This window comes from Ascaphus truei, chromosome 8 (genome assembly GCF_040206685.1).
Source record: "Ascaphus truei isolate aAscTru1 chromosome 8, aAscTru1.hap1, whole genome shotgun sequence".
Lineage (NCBI taxonomy): Eukaryota > Metazoa > Chordata > Amphibia > Anura > Ascaphidae > Ascaphus > Ascaphus truei.
In genome coordinates, this window is record NC_134490.1 from 79,107,625 (window position 1) to 79,127,734 (window position 20,110).

The window sequence follows — 20,110 nt, forward strand, 5'->3', positions numbered from 1 at the left end:
TTATATAGTTTTCACTATCCCCTAGCACCATCAGGTCCTATTTAATTTATATACTGACTTTAATTGGGGTATATATTTTATTTTACCCTTATAGTTAGTTTTATTAAAGGGCTTGAGTTAACCTTATATATTATGTGTTGAGCAACTTCTCCTTTTGTGTGTTCTACATATATATATATATATATACACACACATACACACATACATATATATATATACAGTGGTTGACAAATCACCAAAAAATCTACTCGCCACACATAAAAATCTACTCGCCACCTAGTACCAAACGTGTGCTGCTTGGGCCAATATTTACTCGCCCGGGGGTTAAATCCATTCGCCCGGGGCGAGCAAATGTATAGGTTTGTCGAACACTGTATATATATACATACACACACCAGAATACATGAGTTCTTCAGTATTTGTTGATACCTTTTTTTATTTGGACCAAGAATTTGTGTCATGGGACAAGCTTTCAAGAGTTTTCCTCTCTTCCTCAGGTCAAGCAATACCATAAATATATACACACATATACATACACACTGTGTGTGCGTGTCTATGTATGTGTGCGCATGTTTGTGTGCGTGTATGTGTGCGTGTGTGTATGTTTGTGCGTGTGTGTATGTTTGTGCGTGTATATGTGCGTGTGCGCATGTATGTGTGCGCATGTGCGTGTGCGCATGTTCATGTGTGTGTATATGTGTGCGTGTGCGCATGTGTATGTGTGCGTGTGCGCATGTGTATGTGAGCGTGTGCACATGTGTATGTGTGCATGTATATGCGTGTGTGTCTGCATATATATCTATATCATACACACACATACATACACACCTAAGCTCCGCAGGGCCCTGTGCCTGCAAAATGTCTCTGTAAAGTGCTATGTAAAACTTGCAGCGCTATACAAGAACAAGCCATTATTAATTTTAATAATACACACATTGAATTGTACACATTCACATACACACAAAATTAAATATACATATTGTTTACAGTATGATATATACAGATTTTATTTTAAATGAGTTGTTAATATTTAACATTAACTACACACGTGCAATGGAATAAGGTTTAATTAATTAATTCTGAGCTACTCTCCTTTTCTGCTGCTGCTGCTGCTGCTGCTGCTGCTGCTGCTGCTGCTGCTGCTGCTGCTGCTGCTGCTGCTGCTGCTGCTGCTGCTCTGACAATTCTGTGGGCAATGACTGATACATTTGTGCTCCATGCTCGTGCACGGCTGTGGAGGGGGCAGGACTCACGAAGGGGTGTGCCAGAGCCTGTTACATTAAAGGAAAGGGTTGTGCCTTTCTAAAGGGTTGCTATAGAAACAAAAATGCTCGTTACATTAGAATACATTAAAAATTGTCTTTCAAAGTTGTTTTAAAAAAAAAAAAGAAAATGCTACAAGTATTTTCTCACAGTACAGAACTGATTTATTAAAAAAAACCACACATGCAGGATAATGACTGAACTGCAGCTTTAAGAGGCTGGGGCGCCTCTGTGTGGCCGCGCCTCCGTGGGGCTGCGCCTGCGAGTGCGTGACCGGGTGTGCGCCCCGAACCGGCATTACAAGAGGAATGTCGGCGCGCGCGCGCCTTGGTAAGGCGGCTTTCGGCGGCCTGGAGGGAGGCTGGTTGCGCGGCACGGGAGTACCCGGACGTAGCTGCGGGTGAGTGGGGAGCACGCCGAGGGCGGCGTGACTCCCCGGTTGTTACAATCATTCAATTGTTTTCTGTTTGGGAGAAATATTGATGTAAAAGTATATTTTACAAAGCCTTGGTTGACATTTGGGGGTCTGTAACAAGTCTAAAGTTGAGCAATCATGGGACCAAAAAAAAAAAATCCTATTGATTTCAAAGGTGCTTTTTTCTTTACAGTATGGTACAGTTATTCTGTCCCAGAATAGTTCCACTTTTGCATTGATACGTTTTCACCCTAGATTTTTTAAAAGCTTGAATTACCTCTTGAATCTGCAAAACATAAACATAAACCTATCTTAAGTTACAAATCACAATAAAAGTAGTAAAGAATGTAATATCTGTAAGTGCTTTGAGTTTATTGCAATTTCAGTATGTGTTGATACAGTACGTGCGTCTACTACACCTTTAAATGCTTTCTTGAGTGCACCGTAGTTATAAATCCTAAATGATGAAAGTGTATCACAAAAAGCACTTTTATATTACTAATGGCTTTGTGCTTATTTATTTTTTTTACTATGTTATACATGTCAAATAAAATGTACAATTTGTTATTTTTATGCACATTTACAAGATTATACTTGTGCTCCCCTGCAAAGCATAAACCATGGGCACATTTAATAGTTCACTCATTTTTTTCAAGCAAGCCTGTTCAAAATGTTCCTGTAATTCTTTCACCACCACTTTCGTTGTCCCTCATAACACGTCACCCAAAGGGGGAACCATGACCGCTTTAGGTACACCGTGAACAACCGTAGAACTTCAACACCACCACTGTTTTAATGGACCTTAGGTTTCCACTTTCCCTCTTCTTCCTTTTAGATTGTAAGGTCTTCCGAGTAGAGACCCCTCTATCCATTGTGCCAGTTTGTGTTGCTGAATATCTTTTATGTTATATAATTTGTATGCGTTCTACAGTGTGCTGTGTAAAATGTTGGCACTTATAGTTGAGAAGAAGACTACTATAACATAACTGTTGTATGATTGCCATGTTTTTCACGTTTTAAATGTACTATGCCCCAGTACTCCCATACAATTTAAGATCATAATAAAACAATTAATTGATCTAACTCAGGGGTGGCCAACTCCAGCAGCAGGTCTGGTTTTAAGGCTATCCCTGCTTCTACACTGGTGGCTCAGTAATTGATTGAGCCACCTGTGCTGAAGCTGGGATAGCCTTAAAACCTGACCTGTTGGTGGCCCTCGAGAACTGGAGTTGGCCACGCCTGATCTATCTGCTAAGAAAAGGAAGTCCTGTCATCACTCTTTTAACAGAGTAGTGCGCCATAAAAGCTAAACAAATGGTTTCCTCCTAATGTTCCACGACCCCTGCTATTTAATTTCTTTTTCTTAATTAAATTTCTTTCACTGGGATAATCCAGATTAAGGAGCATCATGTAGTTTCGAAAGAGCTCTTGAACATAAATCATTCTAAGCATGTCACTAAATAGGATTTCTACCCATACAATTAGGATTGACTACAAAGAGAATTTAAGACGTTGTACAGTTATTTCTTCCTTTCTAATTCAGTGAAACTATCCTTGAATAATGCTGCAGGTTGTCAACGCTATTTTTTCTTACGAGAATAAGAATGGAAACATGGAGGTCGGACAAAGCACATGACCAAGCTTGGGTTTAATATATGAGTAAAGAGGAACACTTTCATTTTACTTAATAAGGAAACAGTGTAAGTTCTTGCTTACGTTTAGTGGAGTCCAGCATGTGCATAGCCTCTGTCAGCACGCAGAATGGTAAACATGAACCGTGTCTTTATAGTATAACACAGAGAAAGCTTTCCATATACTGTCTGCTCCTGTTAATGTGCCGTCTGATGCCACTTCTTTGAGGGATTCCATTGCTAGCTTCTTCAACTATGCAAAGATGAATCAAGAAGCACTTTCAGATTTTAAATGTCAAAAAGCAGAGGACCAATTTCAATAACACAGAAGTACTTGCAGTATGTTCTATAGATTGTCTGTTACAATATATAACACAGGGGGAGTTCCCAGCACTCAAAGATACGATAGCAACAATGTTTGTCAAAAAATACTTAATGTTTTATAGTAGAGATTATGTAACTTTGGAGGAAATTAGGGTTCCTCTTTGTTCCCGTGCACATCTCTATTTTTATCTCTTAGTATGCTTCATTTTTAGGTGCTGCTAAAAACTATAGACACTACGGTTGACTGTTACATGGCAAGGAAACTTCCAACCTGGAAGTAAGCTGTCATTTATTATTTTCAGAATGCACGGATATTACCTGTGTATACGCCGGAGCTAGAGCAAGAACGTTACATTTCTGGAATACACTTTCAGAATGCACGGATATTACCTGTGTATACGCCGGAGCTAGAGCAAGAACGTTACATTTCTGGAATACACTTTCAGAATGCACGGATATTACCTGTGTATACGCCGGAGCTAGAGCAAGAACGTTACATTTCTGGAATACACTTTCAGAATGCACGGATATTACCTGTGTATACGCCGGAGCTAGAGCAAGAACGTTACATTTCTGGAATACACTTTCAGAATGCACGGATATTACCTGTGTATACGCCGGAGCTAGAGCAAGAACGTTACATTTCTGGAATACACTTTCTTGATCATTTGGCGTATTTCCTTTGTCTTCATTGTACAGGCCCCAGTTTAATATAGTATGAAGGGGTATCGTGCACAGTTAACAATGCATTAACTTAAAATTCAAGTTACTTAATTACTCGGCTTCTCGTTATATTTAACAGTGGAGAGAAAGTGAGGACAGTGTGCCTAAGATGCAAAATCCATATAAACCTAGCGTATGTCACTATTTTTCACTTTTTAGGTGTAATATTCCATTTAAACGTATAGACTTTTATACAGGAATTGTATTACATTTATATTAATGTAAGGGTAAATATTCTCAACCTTGTATTCTTATTACGTTTGGTTTTCTGATGTGATACATTTTGTTTATATGTATTTATTGTATGTGCGTCCCAGCTGGTGTGGTAAATAATGGTTAATCAACACCAAAGCTTTTCTTTAGTAAAATAAAAATGTTATTAAACCCATTGAAGCTCTGTAACTGCAGATGTCCTTGTCCCCTGGAGAAATCAGTTCTGTACTATGAGAAAATACTTGTAGCATTTAAAAAAAGGCTCTTAAGATATTTTTAATGTTACTTATGTAGGAAGCATTTCCAAAGTGACAGCCCCTTCCCCTTCTGATAGGCTCTGGCTCTTGAGCCCCGCCCTCTCTCTACCAGTGCACCAATTGTATCTAGTAACTGCCCAGTCAATCATATTCCAGGAACTACATTGCCCACAATGCTGTGCAAGAACTGAATTAAATAGTCCGGAGCAAGCGATTGATTACAGGAGAACGGATCGATCTGCAGCTTAGCTAATCACTTGTCAGTGTGCAGATTGTATTGGGGCACATATTGAATGGCAGGAAAATATATATATATTTTTAAAACGGCAGCTTGAACTGCAGCTTTAAGTCAGAATCATAACTCCTGTTTGTATTGTGGCGTACGTGTTCTTAGAGGAGAGTTGACTAGTCGGTCTCACCCGTTCGATGTTGTGATCCAACTATACCATATCTGTCTTAAAGGCAAACTGACCTAGTTCTCTCAACTTTTTTTAAACTGCTTAATGTCTGAAAGAAACAAATAGAGTTTCCTGGCCTTGTTTCATTTTCCCGCACCTACTTTATGAAGATGAGGTCAAGCTGTGGCGTGCGAATGTGTAAAAAGGAAAAGATGCCGGGGTTCTTATTTTGATTTATTTTATTGCAGGTTTTCGTTTAAGGTTACCCTTTATATAGGGGGGATGAATGAATCTCGCACTGTAGTTTTGTCATTAAATTGTCATCATGTCAGCCATTTTTGAACACGTGACAGTGTTTCAAGGTCAATGTTTACAACTTTAATGGATTGCGTACTGGGGGTGGAGTTGGAGAAGAATTACGTTCTTTAATAGTATAATTTGATAAATCAAATTCTGATTAAATGTATGAGAAAACAGTCGGTACTCTGATTAAAGTTTCTCGCAACCCATATGTATCACAACATTTTTAATTTTTTTTTACATTTTTTGTGTGTGCATATTTCGGGGCTGATACTTCGTCTACAATGATTTTTTTCCTATAACCTGGTTGTGTTGTAAACATGCACTAATGAAATACTCTACCTGCAAAGTGGAACCCTTTTTTTATCTGTAGCCAGGACTAGTTTCCTTGGCTACCAGTCTGCCCCCTCCTGGCATAAGCCCTGGTAAGAGCAGGCCTGCCAGGAGTAATCATGGGTTTTCCCCACTTCAGTGAGTCACAGGGATGGCGGTGGGACTAGGCCTGTGTGTGTCCAATCATGGACTCAGACCAGGTACCAGCTTCCCTTGTATTTAAGGAGCTGCACTGCTAAATTTAGTCAGTGCCTCTACCTGCTTGAGAGCGACTGGTCTACCCAAAACAATTGTGCATGGCTCTGCTAATCTGTATTCCCTCCCTTAGGGGAGTGGATCGGAGACTATACCCCTTACTCCACCAGAGAGTAAGGGAAGAGCAAGGACTACTTCAGGGCCCCTTGGCCTGGAGTGGAGGTCCAGGGTACATCCTGAGGGTGAAGCCCCAAGAACTGCCTGTAACCACTGTGTGAGCTGTGTATGCTTACCATCTGGAGTGTAAGAATAAAGTGATCCTGTTCAAATATATCTTCTTGCGTGAGACTACAATCTATCAGGGGGAGTGGAAGTAAATTCTCCTGTAGGGATTGTCCCCACATCCCTGGGGCCTACAAGAGATGAAGGCGCTTTCACCTTGAGAGAATCAGTTGCTGCCCCAGAAGCCTGTCCTGTTCTCCTCCACAACACCACAGGAGACTCAGATCAACTGTGAGCCAGCAGGTATGCACCACACCACACCGTGTAGCAGTGAAATCTCCCAAGAGGGAGGTAGGGGGGGGGGGGGGGGGGGGGGGGTTTGACAGCAAGACCAATACAGATTTGACAGCAAGACCAAGCCTCATATGTCCTAAATATATAAACAAAACCAGTGTAAATATGTTGCTTTCATACTGAAATAAAATGGTATTCCTTCATTGCTACATAGCACCATTCACAGCAAGGATAAAGAGCAATATGAATAGCGTAAAAGTTTGATTTATATAAATTTCCAATATAGCATGACTGGATGGTAGCATTTCCACAATTGTTGCAATTCCAAAAAATCAATGACGTAATATATTAAATAGGATATATTTGATTTGATTTTCTCTTTGCAGAGAAGATCCTGGACAGAGATTATATTACTTTACTATTTGCACATATTTTCATTAATCTTTCTCTTTCCGTATAAATTCTTCTCCATCTGGTTCGTAATTGGGTTTGAAGTACTAAATGAAACTGACACAGATTACAGTATCTGTGTATAACAAAACTAATTTCATTCATATCTCAATACAAACTATATAAGACTGGTAGTGTAATCTACTATGATAATATGTATACTGGCTCCACTAAAGTGCTAAAAGCGTTTCACATTTCTGTTTGTAATAACCATGGACATCCTTCTCCTTTTTGTGCCTTCTACATGTATCATAATAAAAAGATGTTGTTGCCTAGCGATTACTTTGTCCGCAGCCATAATGTACAACAAATCATATGGATGTGAAAGTGCATACACAAAAATACTTCTCTTTATACACAAGACCCTTCCTGTGATCCATCATGCCAAAATGCGCGCTGATCACCATAACAACTTGTCTGCTTGGCATTATTAGCTGTTCTAACTACAAGCAGTTAATCTGCTAAGAAGGAACATAAAGTCTTAAGTACAGATAACCTGTAGATATCAAGAGCATTAGTTTATTTAATATTGTACAGAATGTGGTGAATGCAATGGAATATATTTTCATATGTCTATGCTGTTTCAGCCCCATCCTTGAATCGTGTATTGCTTGGCAACATGTCTCAGGTCCCTTCAGCATCAAAGATAATGATTTTTCTGTTCTTTTAAACCTTTGAAATTTTGACTGGAAGAACAGCTTCAAAGGGCTTTATAATAAAGAAAGCACCAATTCCACAATCAATATACAATGAAGCTAACCCCCACCTTTCCTAACTCACAAACTGGTCTTAAGTCTTCTTAAAAAGTAGGATATCTTGGGGCGATGAGCTACGATTCCAGATTTGATCAGCACACTGTGCCATAAGCAATCAAGCAAATGGACATCTATTATAAATGAGACGTCTTTTTTTGTTTAGCAAACATAAGTCTGCCAGGAAAGAAAGGAGCCATGGTGGTGCAGAATAATACTTTAAGGTCTAGCAAGTCACTATAAATAAACCTATATGTATACAGAAATAAATGTTTTGGTACATTGGTTAGTCCTATTGGTATGTAAAGAGTGAAGGCTTTATCTTGGTTCCTGTTTTTATAATCCGTCTGCTTGCCGTTATGCCACATTCGTCTTCTCGTGATTTGTATTGGCTGTAACTGTAGAGTTAATTATAATGTCTCCAAGTAAAGATAAGTAAGGGCCAAACACCTTTGTGGAATGCTAAATCTACTAAACCACATACAATGGCAGACACATGCTTTTTTAATAAATTTTCATAAAAGATGTTGCACCCTGCAAAACTGGCGTCTATATCTGCTGCATGAAACATTGCTGTAGGTTATTGGGCAGGAGGAGAGACCGCTGTAGGACTGTGTTAAGGTGCTAACCAGATGAAAAAGGTAGAACAATATTGTGGAACTGGAGAGAGGGTCTCCAAAGGTACCTCTTGTTAGTGTTCACACTTAAATTGGTGTATAGACCAATAGTGTGTGTACACTATACACCAATTTAAGTGTGCACACTAACAAGAGGTACCTTTGGAGACCCTCTCCAGTTTCACAATATTGTAGGTTATCATGAATATTTGAGTTGTTGATGTGGTTATTACTAAACATTGCTATCCATGCATGAAAAGATCTTGCATAAAGATTGCCGGTGCACATCTGTAAATTTTATGCAATGAGTATAGCAATGTTTATATAATGACAAACCTCAAACTCCAGGGACAGAGACTGTGAAACAAAACAGTGGTTTAAATTAGATTTCCATGTGAAATACAACTAACTTCTATTTCAGTGTTGTAGGAAATATAGCTATACATATTTGTATTGAAATATAGTAGTAGATCATTATGGTAAAGGCTGAAATGTAGTAAGGAAGAGAAAAAAAAACATTTACTTGCAATTAAGATTATTACCCACATTAACAACATTGTAATTCTTGTAACATTTTAAACAGGATAAAATAATGAGATAAAATAAGAGACGATCTCAAGGCTAGCAGAAAAGGACCTAGCAGATTAGCGGTCAGTAAGAGAGAGGCCGTGCGTTTGAAGACGTTTGTACTGGTTTAGATCTGGATATCAGTAGCAAGACTGACTGGAACAAGTCAGTGATATACCGGGGATGGAATTAAGTGCCTTGTCTACGAATCTGTGCTTTTCCACAAGATGGCTCATTTGTGTGAAATAGCACTGCTTGGTAAATATGGGCCTAAATGTCAGGTAGTATTGCTGGGTTAACCATTGTTGCTTAACAATTGAAATAATGGTTCTATTTGAACTGTGCAGTTTTTCCTACCCCATAAATGCATCCGGTGGTGACTAGTCTATTCAGTGCTGAAGTATTGCATGGGAGTTACATTTCTGCTGATGAGTTTATGATAACGAGCACTTTTATTTATGTTCAAGGTTGAATAATGCACATGCAATGCATGTCATCGCTAAATAGGTTTTTAATCTAACTACAGTGCTCAGGATACAGAAAGATTAAGTGAATACCAAACATAAAATGTCTAAGTGGCCGATAGTAATGCAGGCAGAGTAGTAGAGCCGTGTTTTCCAATCTTGCTCAGATATAAAGCACTGTACTGAAGGGGCTCATCTTTCCTGCGTATACATACACAATACACATGTGATGCACATTATGCCAGTGCGGTCCTCATCACTTCAGGGTTCTTGATAAATGACTGCGTCAACTTTGTGACTCCAAGTCACCATGTACATCTTACACATCATAATAGTAAATGATTATTGTCTTAATGGGACTCTTTACTTCACGTATTAAAATACATTGGATTTGTATAATGACAACTGGTTGTTTTGCTTTCCATTTAAGGTTAGTTCCTGGGTGACCTGGCTGATCCTTGCTGCGGGCTCCATGGAGGAGAAACGTGAAGTCTTCTCACACTTGGTTCACATTGCAAAATGCTGTTGGAACATGGGCAATTACAATGCTGTGATGGAATTCCTGGCAGGACTCAGGTACTCCTTAATTGAGGAGAGGTAAAAGCAGCTATTATAAACAGGAGCTGGCACTGCAGTCAGTTACTGTTTTAAATAGCCATATAGTTGCAAGCTTTTGTAGATTTGTTTTGAAATAACCTGAAGAGATCATAATGTTTACATGCTTAAAACAGTCATGTTTAATCTTTTAGAAAAAGTAATTGTAGTTAAAGTCAATTTGAATGCTGCTGATGGAGTTGAAAAGATGGAAAACAGTGATGATGTAATTTAAAGAGCACAGCTTTACCGCAGCACTGAACAGCTCTCCTCTGCAAAGAGGTGGCTGAAAATGGAGTATTATAAAATTGCAATGCAGAACTGAGATAATTAGAACACGTTACCCTTTTTTTATACCCTTTTTTGTAATATATAAATAAATAAGGTTTTTGACATGCTTGCTCATGCAAAGTTGCTTTTGCTTCTCTCGGCTATACATTTCAACGACCTCCATGTTATAAAGGCCATTTTGCACTCCTGGTGTTCATACTGTATATGGATTTGTTTAAGGTAATCAAACTAGATCACACAGTTTCTCCAGTCTCTAAATAGACTGGGTTTTTTTAACCCAGCAAAGTCTTTGTTTGAAGTTGTAGTATACTATTAGTGTGTCATATACCTATCTGATCACATCTCATAAAAATATTATTTTGAATACTAAAAATGTAAGTAGACAAACTGCAGATTTTAGTTTAATCATCCCCAAATCTACAAAAAACAAAATTAAATTGTATGTTTTGTTCACGGTGAAAATACCTGTTCGTAAAAAAAAAAAACTTTTGCAATGTAAATCATGGTCTTAAAAAGCCTTGAATACAAAGACCTAGCTACATCAAACGGCGTCAAAATAAATACTGGGTCTTATTACCGCCGTTTTATGACTGAAGTCAGCAAGATTGCGATAAAAGTTTACTACAATATTTTACCCGTAATCGCAATGTGGGCATTAACGCCCCCATTAATAATGCATGAAATCCCACATCGCGATCGCATGACTAATATTTATATCATAGGGTACTGTACTTAAGTAATAATCCCCGAAGAACAGGGCATTACTGGCCAATAATGCCCTGACTGGAAGAGTTGAAGGCCCGAGGCGAAGCCGAGGGACTTTAACCCAGCCAGGGCATTATTGGCCAGTAATGCCCTGTTCTGAGGGAATTATTACTATTATAGGCTAAATGTATACTTTTTGCATAAATAATAGACACTTTTGTATAGTTACTGTATATAGATTTTTTTAAATTAAAATAAAATGGTAAATACATTAAAGCACCTCTATATATGCTTACACTGCAGCTATTTATATCCACACACTGGAGCCCCCTCTGTACACACACACACACACACACACACACACACACACACACACGCCTACACATACACTGCAGCTAAACACACACACACTGCAGCTTACCACACACGCACTGCAGCTACACACACAGACTGCAGCTACACACACACCCCTACACACACTGCAGCTACATACACACACTGCAGCCACACACACACACACACACACACACACACACACACACACACACACACACACACACACTCTAAATAGACAAGCTACAAACAAACTGCAGACATCAATTTACTTTGCAGCTACACAAACACTCTCCCTCCTCAACTCAAAATGAAGCTGGATGGGGAGGAGTCACTGCCTGCTGCTTTCTGGCCAATCCCCTGGCCTGTCTGAGAGCTGTTCCTGCCTCCTGACCAATCCCCTGCCTTGTCTCAGAGCTGTTCTGACAAAAGGAAAAGCTGATTGGCTGAAAATAAACACATTGCAAACTGCAAAAATTCCGGGCATCAGTGAATGAATAATGCCCGGAATTTTAACCAATCAGAGAGCAGAGATTTCAATAATTCCTGGGATGTTACTGCCTTAGCCTATAATATCTATTACAGAACCCTATGTAACCCCTTTTATGCCTTTGACTATCAAGCTATACCAATATCCAATGACATTACCTTAGTGACTAGCAAAGTATTGCCATGCAATGCACATTGCTATGCAATGCTTCACTAACCGCTAAGGCAAACAATGGTTTAACCCCTGCCAGCTTCAAACCTGAGGGCTTAACCACACTCCCATGGCAACTACCCCCATAACCTCACCTACCTTTACTCACTCCCCCTCAAATGTGGCTAATCAGGCTCTTTGCCATTCAATAAAACAAAAAAGACATGTTAAAGAACAAAATACATTACATATAATTCAAATATATTGACATAATAAAAAAAAATGTTTTTTTTTAAACATAAACCCATTTATTGTCATTCTGGCTACCTAGGCGCTCTCAATTGGCAGTCAATGGTGATTTGGTAATAAAATGGGTTTACTTACTCCACCCTGGATGAAGGCCGTCCACCGCTCGGGGAGGAAACCTCCTTTCCTCCTCGGAAGCAATCCAATAAAGGTCTGACGCCAATCCATCAAAAAAAACATAAAGCAACCCAATCGCCAAAAAAAAAACATTATAAATAATCAAAAACCCGATGGCATAAACAAAAAATAACCATTACAAATGATCCAAAACCGGCTATTTTCTTCTTAAAACCTGTCTTTTTTTCTTCTTCTTCACCACCGGATATGGCTCAGTTGAAGACTTCCGGTCTTCTGTGAGAGTCCAGGCCTCGTTGGGGGCCTGGACTGTTGTAGAAGACATGTCACTTGACTTTCTAAACGCTCTGACAATTTGTACACAGCTGTAGACTCCGTTTCTAATCTGCTGCTTAATCTTCAGTGCTACACTGCCCTGCCAGGCCTGATTTATACACCTTCTCTTCCAACTCCTACTCTTCTTATCCCCAATACCTGTGACCTCTCTCCTCCCACCTCTCTCCCTGCATCTCATTATGCCCTCACTATTTCTTTTTCTGTTTGCTGTTTCCTCACTCCTTTGTACACTTTTCTATTCTCTTCAACTTCCCTACTCCCTCCTATCCACATTTCTTCATCTCTCCTTCCCTCCACCTAAGCATGTGCCCATACACTACACCACTATTTACACACCTCTTTCCCAACAACTTCTACACCCCTCAATTAAAAGCACCCCCACAAATATTCTATTCATCTCTCACTACTACTCCTTCTTGCTACTGGGGATATATCTTCTAATCCTGGACCCAGCCATATACACACCTGCTCTCACCCACGCCTCACTGCTACAGCTTTCTGTGCTAATGGTGTTAACCCACCTAATTTAATACTGACCAACCTTAATGACATAGTAAAAGAAGCATCCAATAGCCTGCACTCGTGGCCACTGTCCCACAGCCACAGTCACTCCTACCAACCATTGTAGCCAAGCACTGCCATCTACTGCACTTATTCCCTCGCCTGCTGCCTCTGTAACTCTCCCAACATAACACGTAGATTGTACGCACCCCGGGACATTGATCTCCTTTCCTACTGTCTGACTTTGCTGCGGTTATTGTATTATTATAAATCCCTGTACTGTATTGTCTTTGTGAAGCGCTGAGAACACTGTCGGCACTATATAAATACATACACATGGTACATTAACAGGTCAAACAGGTTGCTTGATATACTATGTGATTTCCTCTCTTTAAAATAACATCACAGATTTTGCCAGCCAAGCCATGATGTCATCATAAAGAGGGGAGTGGGGTTAGACTCCTGGGGGGTCGGGTGCAGTAGGGGTTAACCCCTTAGTTTGTCTTAGCCGTTGAGGTAGCTAAGGGGAATAGGTAATATAGTTCAAACTTAATATCAACCCCTTTGTAGCCCATAGTGTCATCTAGTCATGAAAACCCATGACTAGCTAACCACTTGGTCTACTAAAGGGTTAATATGTACTGAAATGTGCTTTATTTGTATCACCTATTCCTTGCTGGTTTGGATATCTTAACAATGTATATAATGGTCAATACATTGGCCATTATTTATATAGGCATGATAAGACTAACAGCCTGTTGTAGGTGATAAAAATAAAGCCTATAACAGTACTTACAGATGTGGCCTCTTGTATTCGACCACTTGCCTTAGGAAAATCTGTGGCTATCTCACAGAAACGCTGCAACATTTCTGTTAGATTTCTGTGATATTTCTGCAGCCAGACTAATGGCCCTTCTGATTAACACAGTGGGGGTACCTGCAGTCACTTTCAATTAGCAGGGCCCCTGCTGTGTTTACCTGATGGGCCATTAGTCTGACTGCAGAAATCTCACAGAAATGTTGCAGGGTTTCTGTGTATAGCCACAGATTTTCCTAGAATTTTCTGGGCTAGCAGGAGAGAACAGGAGACAGATCTGTATTTACCCTTTAGGTATTTATTGACGCTATCCCAGTTCCGATAAATATCGGAACTTGATGTAGGGCATTAACATAACGGAAATTGCGGAAATGATTAAAAAAAATTGATGTATTGCACCATAAAAATAAGCTCTTTTTTGCCGATAATGACACATTTTTGTCAATTTTACAGTCAATTTGTTGTAATGAGGCAAAAGATCACAGAATGATGAAGCAAGCAATCTGCATGTATACAAGTAGCTCACTAGAGTAATGTAAGATTGTCATTTGAAACTGTATTCCTAAATGTAAGAATATCCTCTGCAAATGTAGAGTAACAAAAATGCAAGCAAAATGGTTTGTTTGCAAAATGTAGAACTGTCTCCGTTTGTAAAAGGAACACTAATCTTGTGATGTCCTCTAACAGCAGAACAATTGTCATTTTAATCCAACACTTCTCCATCTCTTATTAGTTGGGATAGTTAAGAACTTCTAGGTATGGTTACTGAGCAAAATTGGCTATTTCTGAAAGAATATTGGACTGATTTGTCTCGCATGCATACATTTTCTTTTCCCGTATGCATTTTCAAAGATGTGTGTGTGTGTGTGTGTGTGTGTGTGTGTGTGTGTGTGTGTGTGTGTGTGTGTGTGTGTGTGTGTGTGTGTGTGTGTGTGTACTAAACAAATGCAGATGAACTGTTGCTTGATATGTTTTTTTCTATACCAATGCATATTACCTTAATTTCATCAGGTCAAGGAAAGTGTTAAAAATGTGGCAGTTCATGGACCAATCTGATATTGAAACCATGAGAAGTTTAAAAGATGCAATGGCACAACATGAATCGTCCTCAGAATACAGGAAAGTGGTGAACAGGGCGTTGAATATACCAGGCTGCAAGGTGGTGCCTTTCTGTGGAGTGTTTTTAAAAGAACTGTGCGAAGTTCTTGATGGAGCAGCAAGTATCCTGAGACTTTGCTCGTGCTACAATTCTCAGAATGAAACATTAGAGGTACAGTAATTGAATCCAAAAATACATACGTGGACATTTATACTGAACATACTGTAGGCAATGTGCCATATACAACACCTCAAATAAACTGAAATTGATTTATCTTTCTTTTACAAAAGGAGAAAAATCAATCCGCGCTCATGCTTCCTAAAATATTGATCTTGAAATAGATCCACTCTCCGCTTTTGCTGCTGCTGTAACGTGAAGGCACCCCTCCTTCACCAAAGTCCGCTGTGGGAAGGCTCCAACGACGGATGGACATGCAGAAAGAAGGCACAGAAGCGCACCAAGGGTCAAGATAAATGTATTAAACACATAAAACAATTGCAAGTAGTAACTTACATGTATAATAAAATGAGTCCAGTAGAAGACAGTGCACGGACATCTGGCACAAGTAGGTGGTAGACACAGGGGTAAACTCCGAGGCTCACGGATCAGTCCCGCGCGCTGGGACCAACTGGCTCGGCAGTACTCGGATGGTACTTCCGCTTTGTGTCCTCTCGCGATACCCGTATGGAGTAGTCCCCCGCAATCGCCGTGTCTCTACAGCTACAGCGCTACTCCCACTCGGAGTTAGCCGGATAGAAGCGGCTCAGAGCTCCGGGGGGAGGCTGCAAGCTGGACAAGTGTCTGGATGTCTGTTTTTGCACTGAGTGGACTCAGTTGTCAGCTCTGAGCCGTTTCTATCCGGCTAACTCTGAGTGGGAGTAGCGCTGGAGCTGTAGAGACAAGGTGATTGCGGGGGACTACTCCATACGGGTATCGCGAGAGGACGCAACCCGGAAGTACCATCCGAGTATTGCCGAGCCAGTTGGTCCCAGCGCGCGGGACTGATCCGTGAGCCTCGGCGTTTACCCCTGTGTCCAGCATCAACTTGTGTCAGATGTCCGTGCACTGTCTTCTACTGGACTCATTTTATTATACATGTAAGTTACTACTTGCAATCGTTTTATGTGTTTAATACATTTATCTTGACCCTTGGTGTGCTTCTGTGCCTTCTTTCTGCATTTCTTTTACAAAATGCGGTGAACACTGCTGTGTTTGTATGCAAAGTTATGGTGTTATTAATTCAAATATATTGTTGTATATCTAATTTTATAAGGAAATTGTTAATATCCAGATTGCTTGTGTTGATCCTATTTATACCATATTCGCTACATAGTGAATATTATTCATCTACACCCTGCAAATTATACAAAAAAATAATGTTTACCATATTTTTCAGATTGTACAATACAATATAGCACACCCTGATCATCAGACACTTTGTCTTCAAAGTTTAGACAACCAGAGACTATAAGAACCCTGTAACCCAAACCCTCTGTAATAATTCAACAGTAGTCTGTATGTTGCAGACCTTTTTGAAGGTGAATGTGTTAATTTACAGTTTAAATAACTGTAACTAGAAGCTTGACTTCTTCAAAATACTTCATCCACCACATTGGGTCATAGGATAACATTTCATTTTGGCTACGGGCATTTCATTTTGGCTACGGGATGACTGAAGCACTCTTGCTTGACAAAAAAATGCAGCCACTACAATTTTTTGCAATCCAACTTTCCAACAATTTTGCTAGTTCTCATTGACCAACACCTATTGGGACACCTTGTAATGATTTGCTTACTGTACTTCATAGGATTTCCATAAACAAATACACTCCTGCCTGGGAAGACTAACAAATGGAGTCCTTTCCTTATGATGTCCATTTAGCTGATTTTTTTTACTATTCAAAACACATACTCCCAATAATCAACTCTACATAATTGACTCGCAATCCAAAATATCATGTTATCTATATTTTGTATGTACTGTCTTGGGCCTTAATTAAAAAAAACACCAAAATTATCCATGATTTCATGCCTCTGAACACATTATACAATGCCACCTGGAGAGTTACTGAAAGACCAAATGGTCTTTGCAGTTTGTTTCAGATTACAATGGACAAGACAACTTTTTGCAACGAGTAGGAAAAGATGGATTAAACAACACAGAAAAAGAATCAACAGTGAACAACATCATGCAAACCATTCGCAGTTGCAACCGTAGCTTGGAATCTGAGGAAGGGGAAGATGGTTGCAGTGAAGGCTGCAGCTCAAGAAAAAACTCAGTGATAGATAGAAGTAAACTTCAGTAAGTTTTGTTCCTTTATTTTGTTCTTTATCTAAAAATATACATACATTGTGTTGTAGTGTTTGATTATTTTTATAGTTTGGTCCTTTTATTTTTCTGCCTGTGGAGATTCACAAGTTGGCAACAATCGATTCTGATCCAAGAATCCCACTAATGGAGTTTTTCAGTCCGATTTGTTTCCATTCTAGGTATGCTTTGTACTTTGTTGCTCAGATACTTGGATCCTGTCAGCCTGTTTTCTCATCACAAAGACCTATTGCAAGTACAGTAGAGAAAAAACTTTTCCTGTGCTACAAGAACCTGAGGAATTCAGCTATCTGTGTCTGAATTTTTGAAGCACTAAACAATATTAGAAATAGTTCTGTTAATGTCTTGCACATTGTCTTTAGCAGCATTAAAGTGAAGAAGCCAGTTTTAGAGTACAAATACTTTTCATTGCCATAGCTGACTACAAGAATTAAGGTTAAACAGTAATTCGCGTGGTGTTAAAGCAAAGAATTGGTGATATTTTATAATGCTAAATGTGAATAGAATAGAAAAATGAATATGGCTGGCATCTGAAATCTTGTCAAAGATGTACAAAGTAAGATGGCAACTGTACAAATGCAGCGTTATTCGAACATATCACAGAGCCGTTTTCGTGTGCGCTGCTGTACTCCACACGGCCAATAACGTGGTTGATTTGTTTGAATTTCATGGATCCCGATTTCTCTGGGCGCAATTCTTCGCGTTTCCGTGGCAGAAATGAATGAATTGTAATGTGTACAGTACAGTACTGTGTAAATTTGCAGGTGTTTAAAAACCAGAACACTAAAATGCCATTTTATGCACTCAATAAAACGCGAGTCAACACGCGGTAATGACGCGGAATGACATGGGTATTTCGGAGGTATACAACACGCGGTAATGACGCGGAATGACATGGGTATTCTGAGGTATACAACACGCGGTAATGACGCGGAATGACATGGGTATTCTGAGGTATACAACACGCGGTAATGACGCGGCATGACATGGGTATTCTGAGGTATACAACGCGTGATATGTTCGAATAACGGCCGCTGCATCTGTACCTTTAAAAGGCAGTTGGCCCAATAGCACACACTAATCTTGACTTCCTATTCTCTGCTTTAGAACCATGATTGGTCATCAGATTAAACTCTATGCAAAAAGTAGATGAATGTGTACAAGAAAGAAGAGAGAAAGTCCTTCAACAGTATGGAGTGCACATTTTTTGTCCTAAAATAAAAATCGGCATACTACAGTAAATTAAGGATGAATGTCACTCTGTTCATAAGGGTTGTAACGGATAGGAAGAAGTTTGGGGACGTACGTTTTAGAAAACTAAAAGAAAATAATTGCAATATGTTATGGTAATTTATAAAAGCAATCCAAGCTGGCAAATTGTTTTTTAAATATAGAATTTAAGCAGGGGGTCTTCGGAGCTGAACCCCGTTAATTTCCGGTTTGGGGGTCTCCTACTTCTGGAGATACTACCTGCATCGCCGAAAAGCGGAGCGCCGAAAAGCGGGGCCCTGCTGTACTGCAAGTATGTCAGGAAGCAGGGGTCCCTAGAGCTGAAATGAATGGGGTTCAGCTCCAGAGAATCCTTTCTTCAACCCTACATTAAAAAAAATGCAAAATAATCCGCTAAACATGGATTGCCTCTTTAAAGGAAGTGTGTCTTTAAAAAAAATATATAAACACTTCAGGAAAAAATGGGATCACTTTTATTTTTTGTCATTACTTGAAGAAAAATCACTAAATTTTCATGAAAATTTTTGCGATTATAGGTCAGTCACAGTAGATTATTATATTTAAGATTTATTTGATAATCAAGTCTATTTGATAATAAGAGTGATTTTTAACCTTTTTTTGGTTAAGCAACCATATTTTATATTGTGAAATTTGGTGGAACCCTAACCCTCTCTAATAGCGCGCCTGAGATCAGATGCATTGTAAGGAACCCCAACCCTCTCTAATAGCGCGTCTGAGATCAGAGGCATTGTAAGGAACCCCAACCCTCTCTAATAGCGCGTCTGAGATCAGAGGCATTGTAAGGAACCCCAAGCTCTCTAATAGCGCTTCTGAGATCAGATGCATTGTAAATTCTTCTGTGTTTGGAACAATTTTCAGATTACCTGAAAACTGCAGGGAACCCTTGCAGGATGCTCCAAGGAATCAAGGGTTCCTAGAAACTCCTGTTGAAAAACACTGATCTAATAAATATTCTTTGGAATTGGTGATGGCATGATGACCTCATCAAGTGCATACTGTAGTTACATAATGGTGTTTAGCGAAGAAGATAAGTAAGTTATAACTTGCTTGAGACAGAGTAAGAACTATGGTCCAGAATGCTTAAATAAAAGTGTCCTTAAAAAGGTTGGTCGCTAGGAGGACTGAAAAAATGAATTTGTATAATTCAGGAGTAGAAGCAGCTGGATCAACGTGTTATCAATTATGCAATCACATTGGCGTTCTCGTCTTCAGCGTGTGTTTCAGCACGAGAACATTTTGAGCACACATCTTAAACCAAACTTTATAGTAATCTCAGTTTTTCAGATTAGATTATAACAGTTTAACGCATTTACAAGGTACGAAGGAAAAACTCTTATTTCTTGTTTTCATGAACCTACCGCAGTGTATCTGATCATACAGTGTGCAGTGACATCAGTTTAGTTAACATCAGTTAA

At 39.4% G+C, this 20,110-nt stretch overlaps 1 protein-coding gene across 14 annotated transcripts in view; it reads left to right on the forward strand.

Annotated features, from left to right (window-relative positions):
- Nucleotides 1-20,110, forward strand: part of PLCE1 (phospholipase C epsilon 1) — a 296,951-nt gene that overhangs the window by 218,185 nt on the left and 58,656 nt on the right. For 12 of the 14 annotated variants that reach the window (XM_075612802.1, XM_075612803.1, XM_075612801.1 and 9 more), the window contains 3 exons: nucleotides 9,849-10,015; nucleotides 15,028-15,286; nucleotides 17,209-17,417. In XM_075612802.1, the coding sequence (XP_075468917.1) occupies nucleotides 9,849-10,015; nucleotides 15,028-15,286; nucleotides 17,209-17,417 (635 nt within the window). The remainder of the gene's footprint in view (nucleotides 1-9,848; nucleotides 10,016-15,027; nucleotides 15,287-17,208; nucleotides 17,418-20,110) is intronic. The other 2 variants (XM_075612806.1, XM_075612813.1) reach the window with 1 other exon arrangement.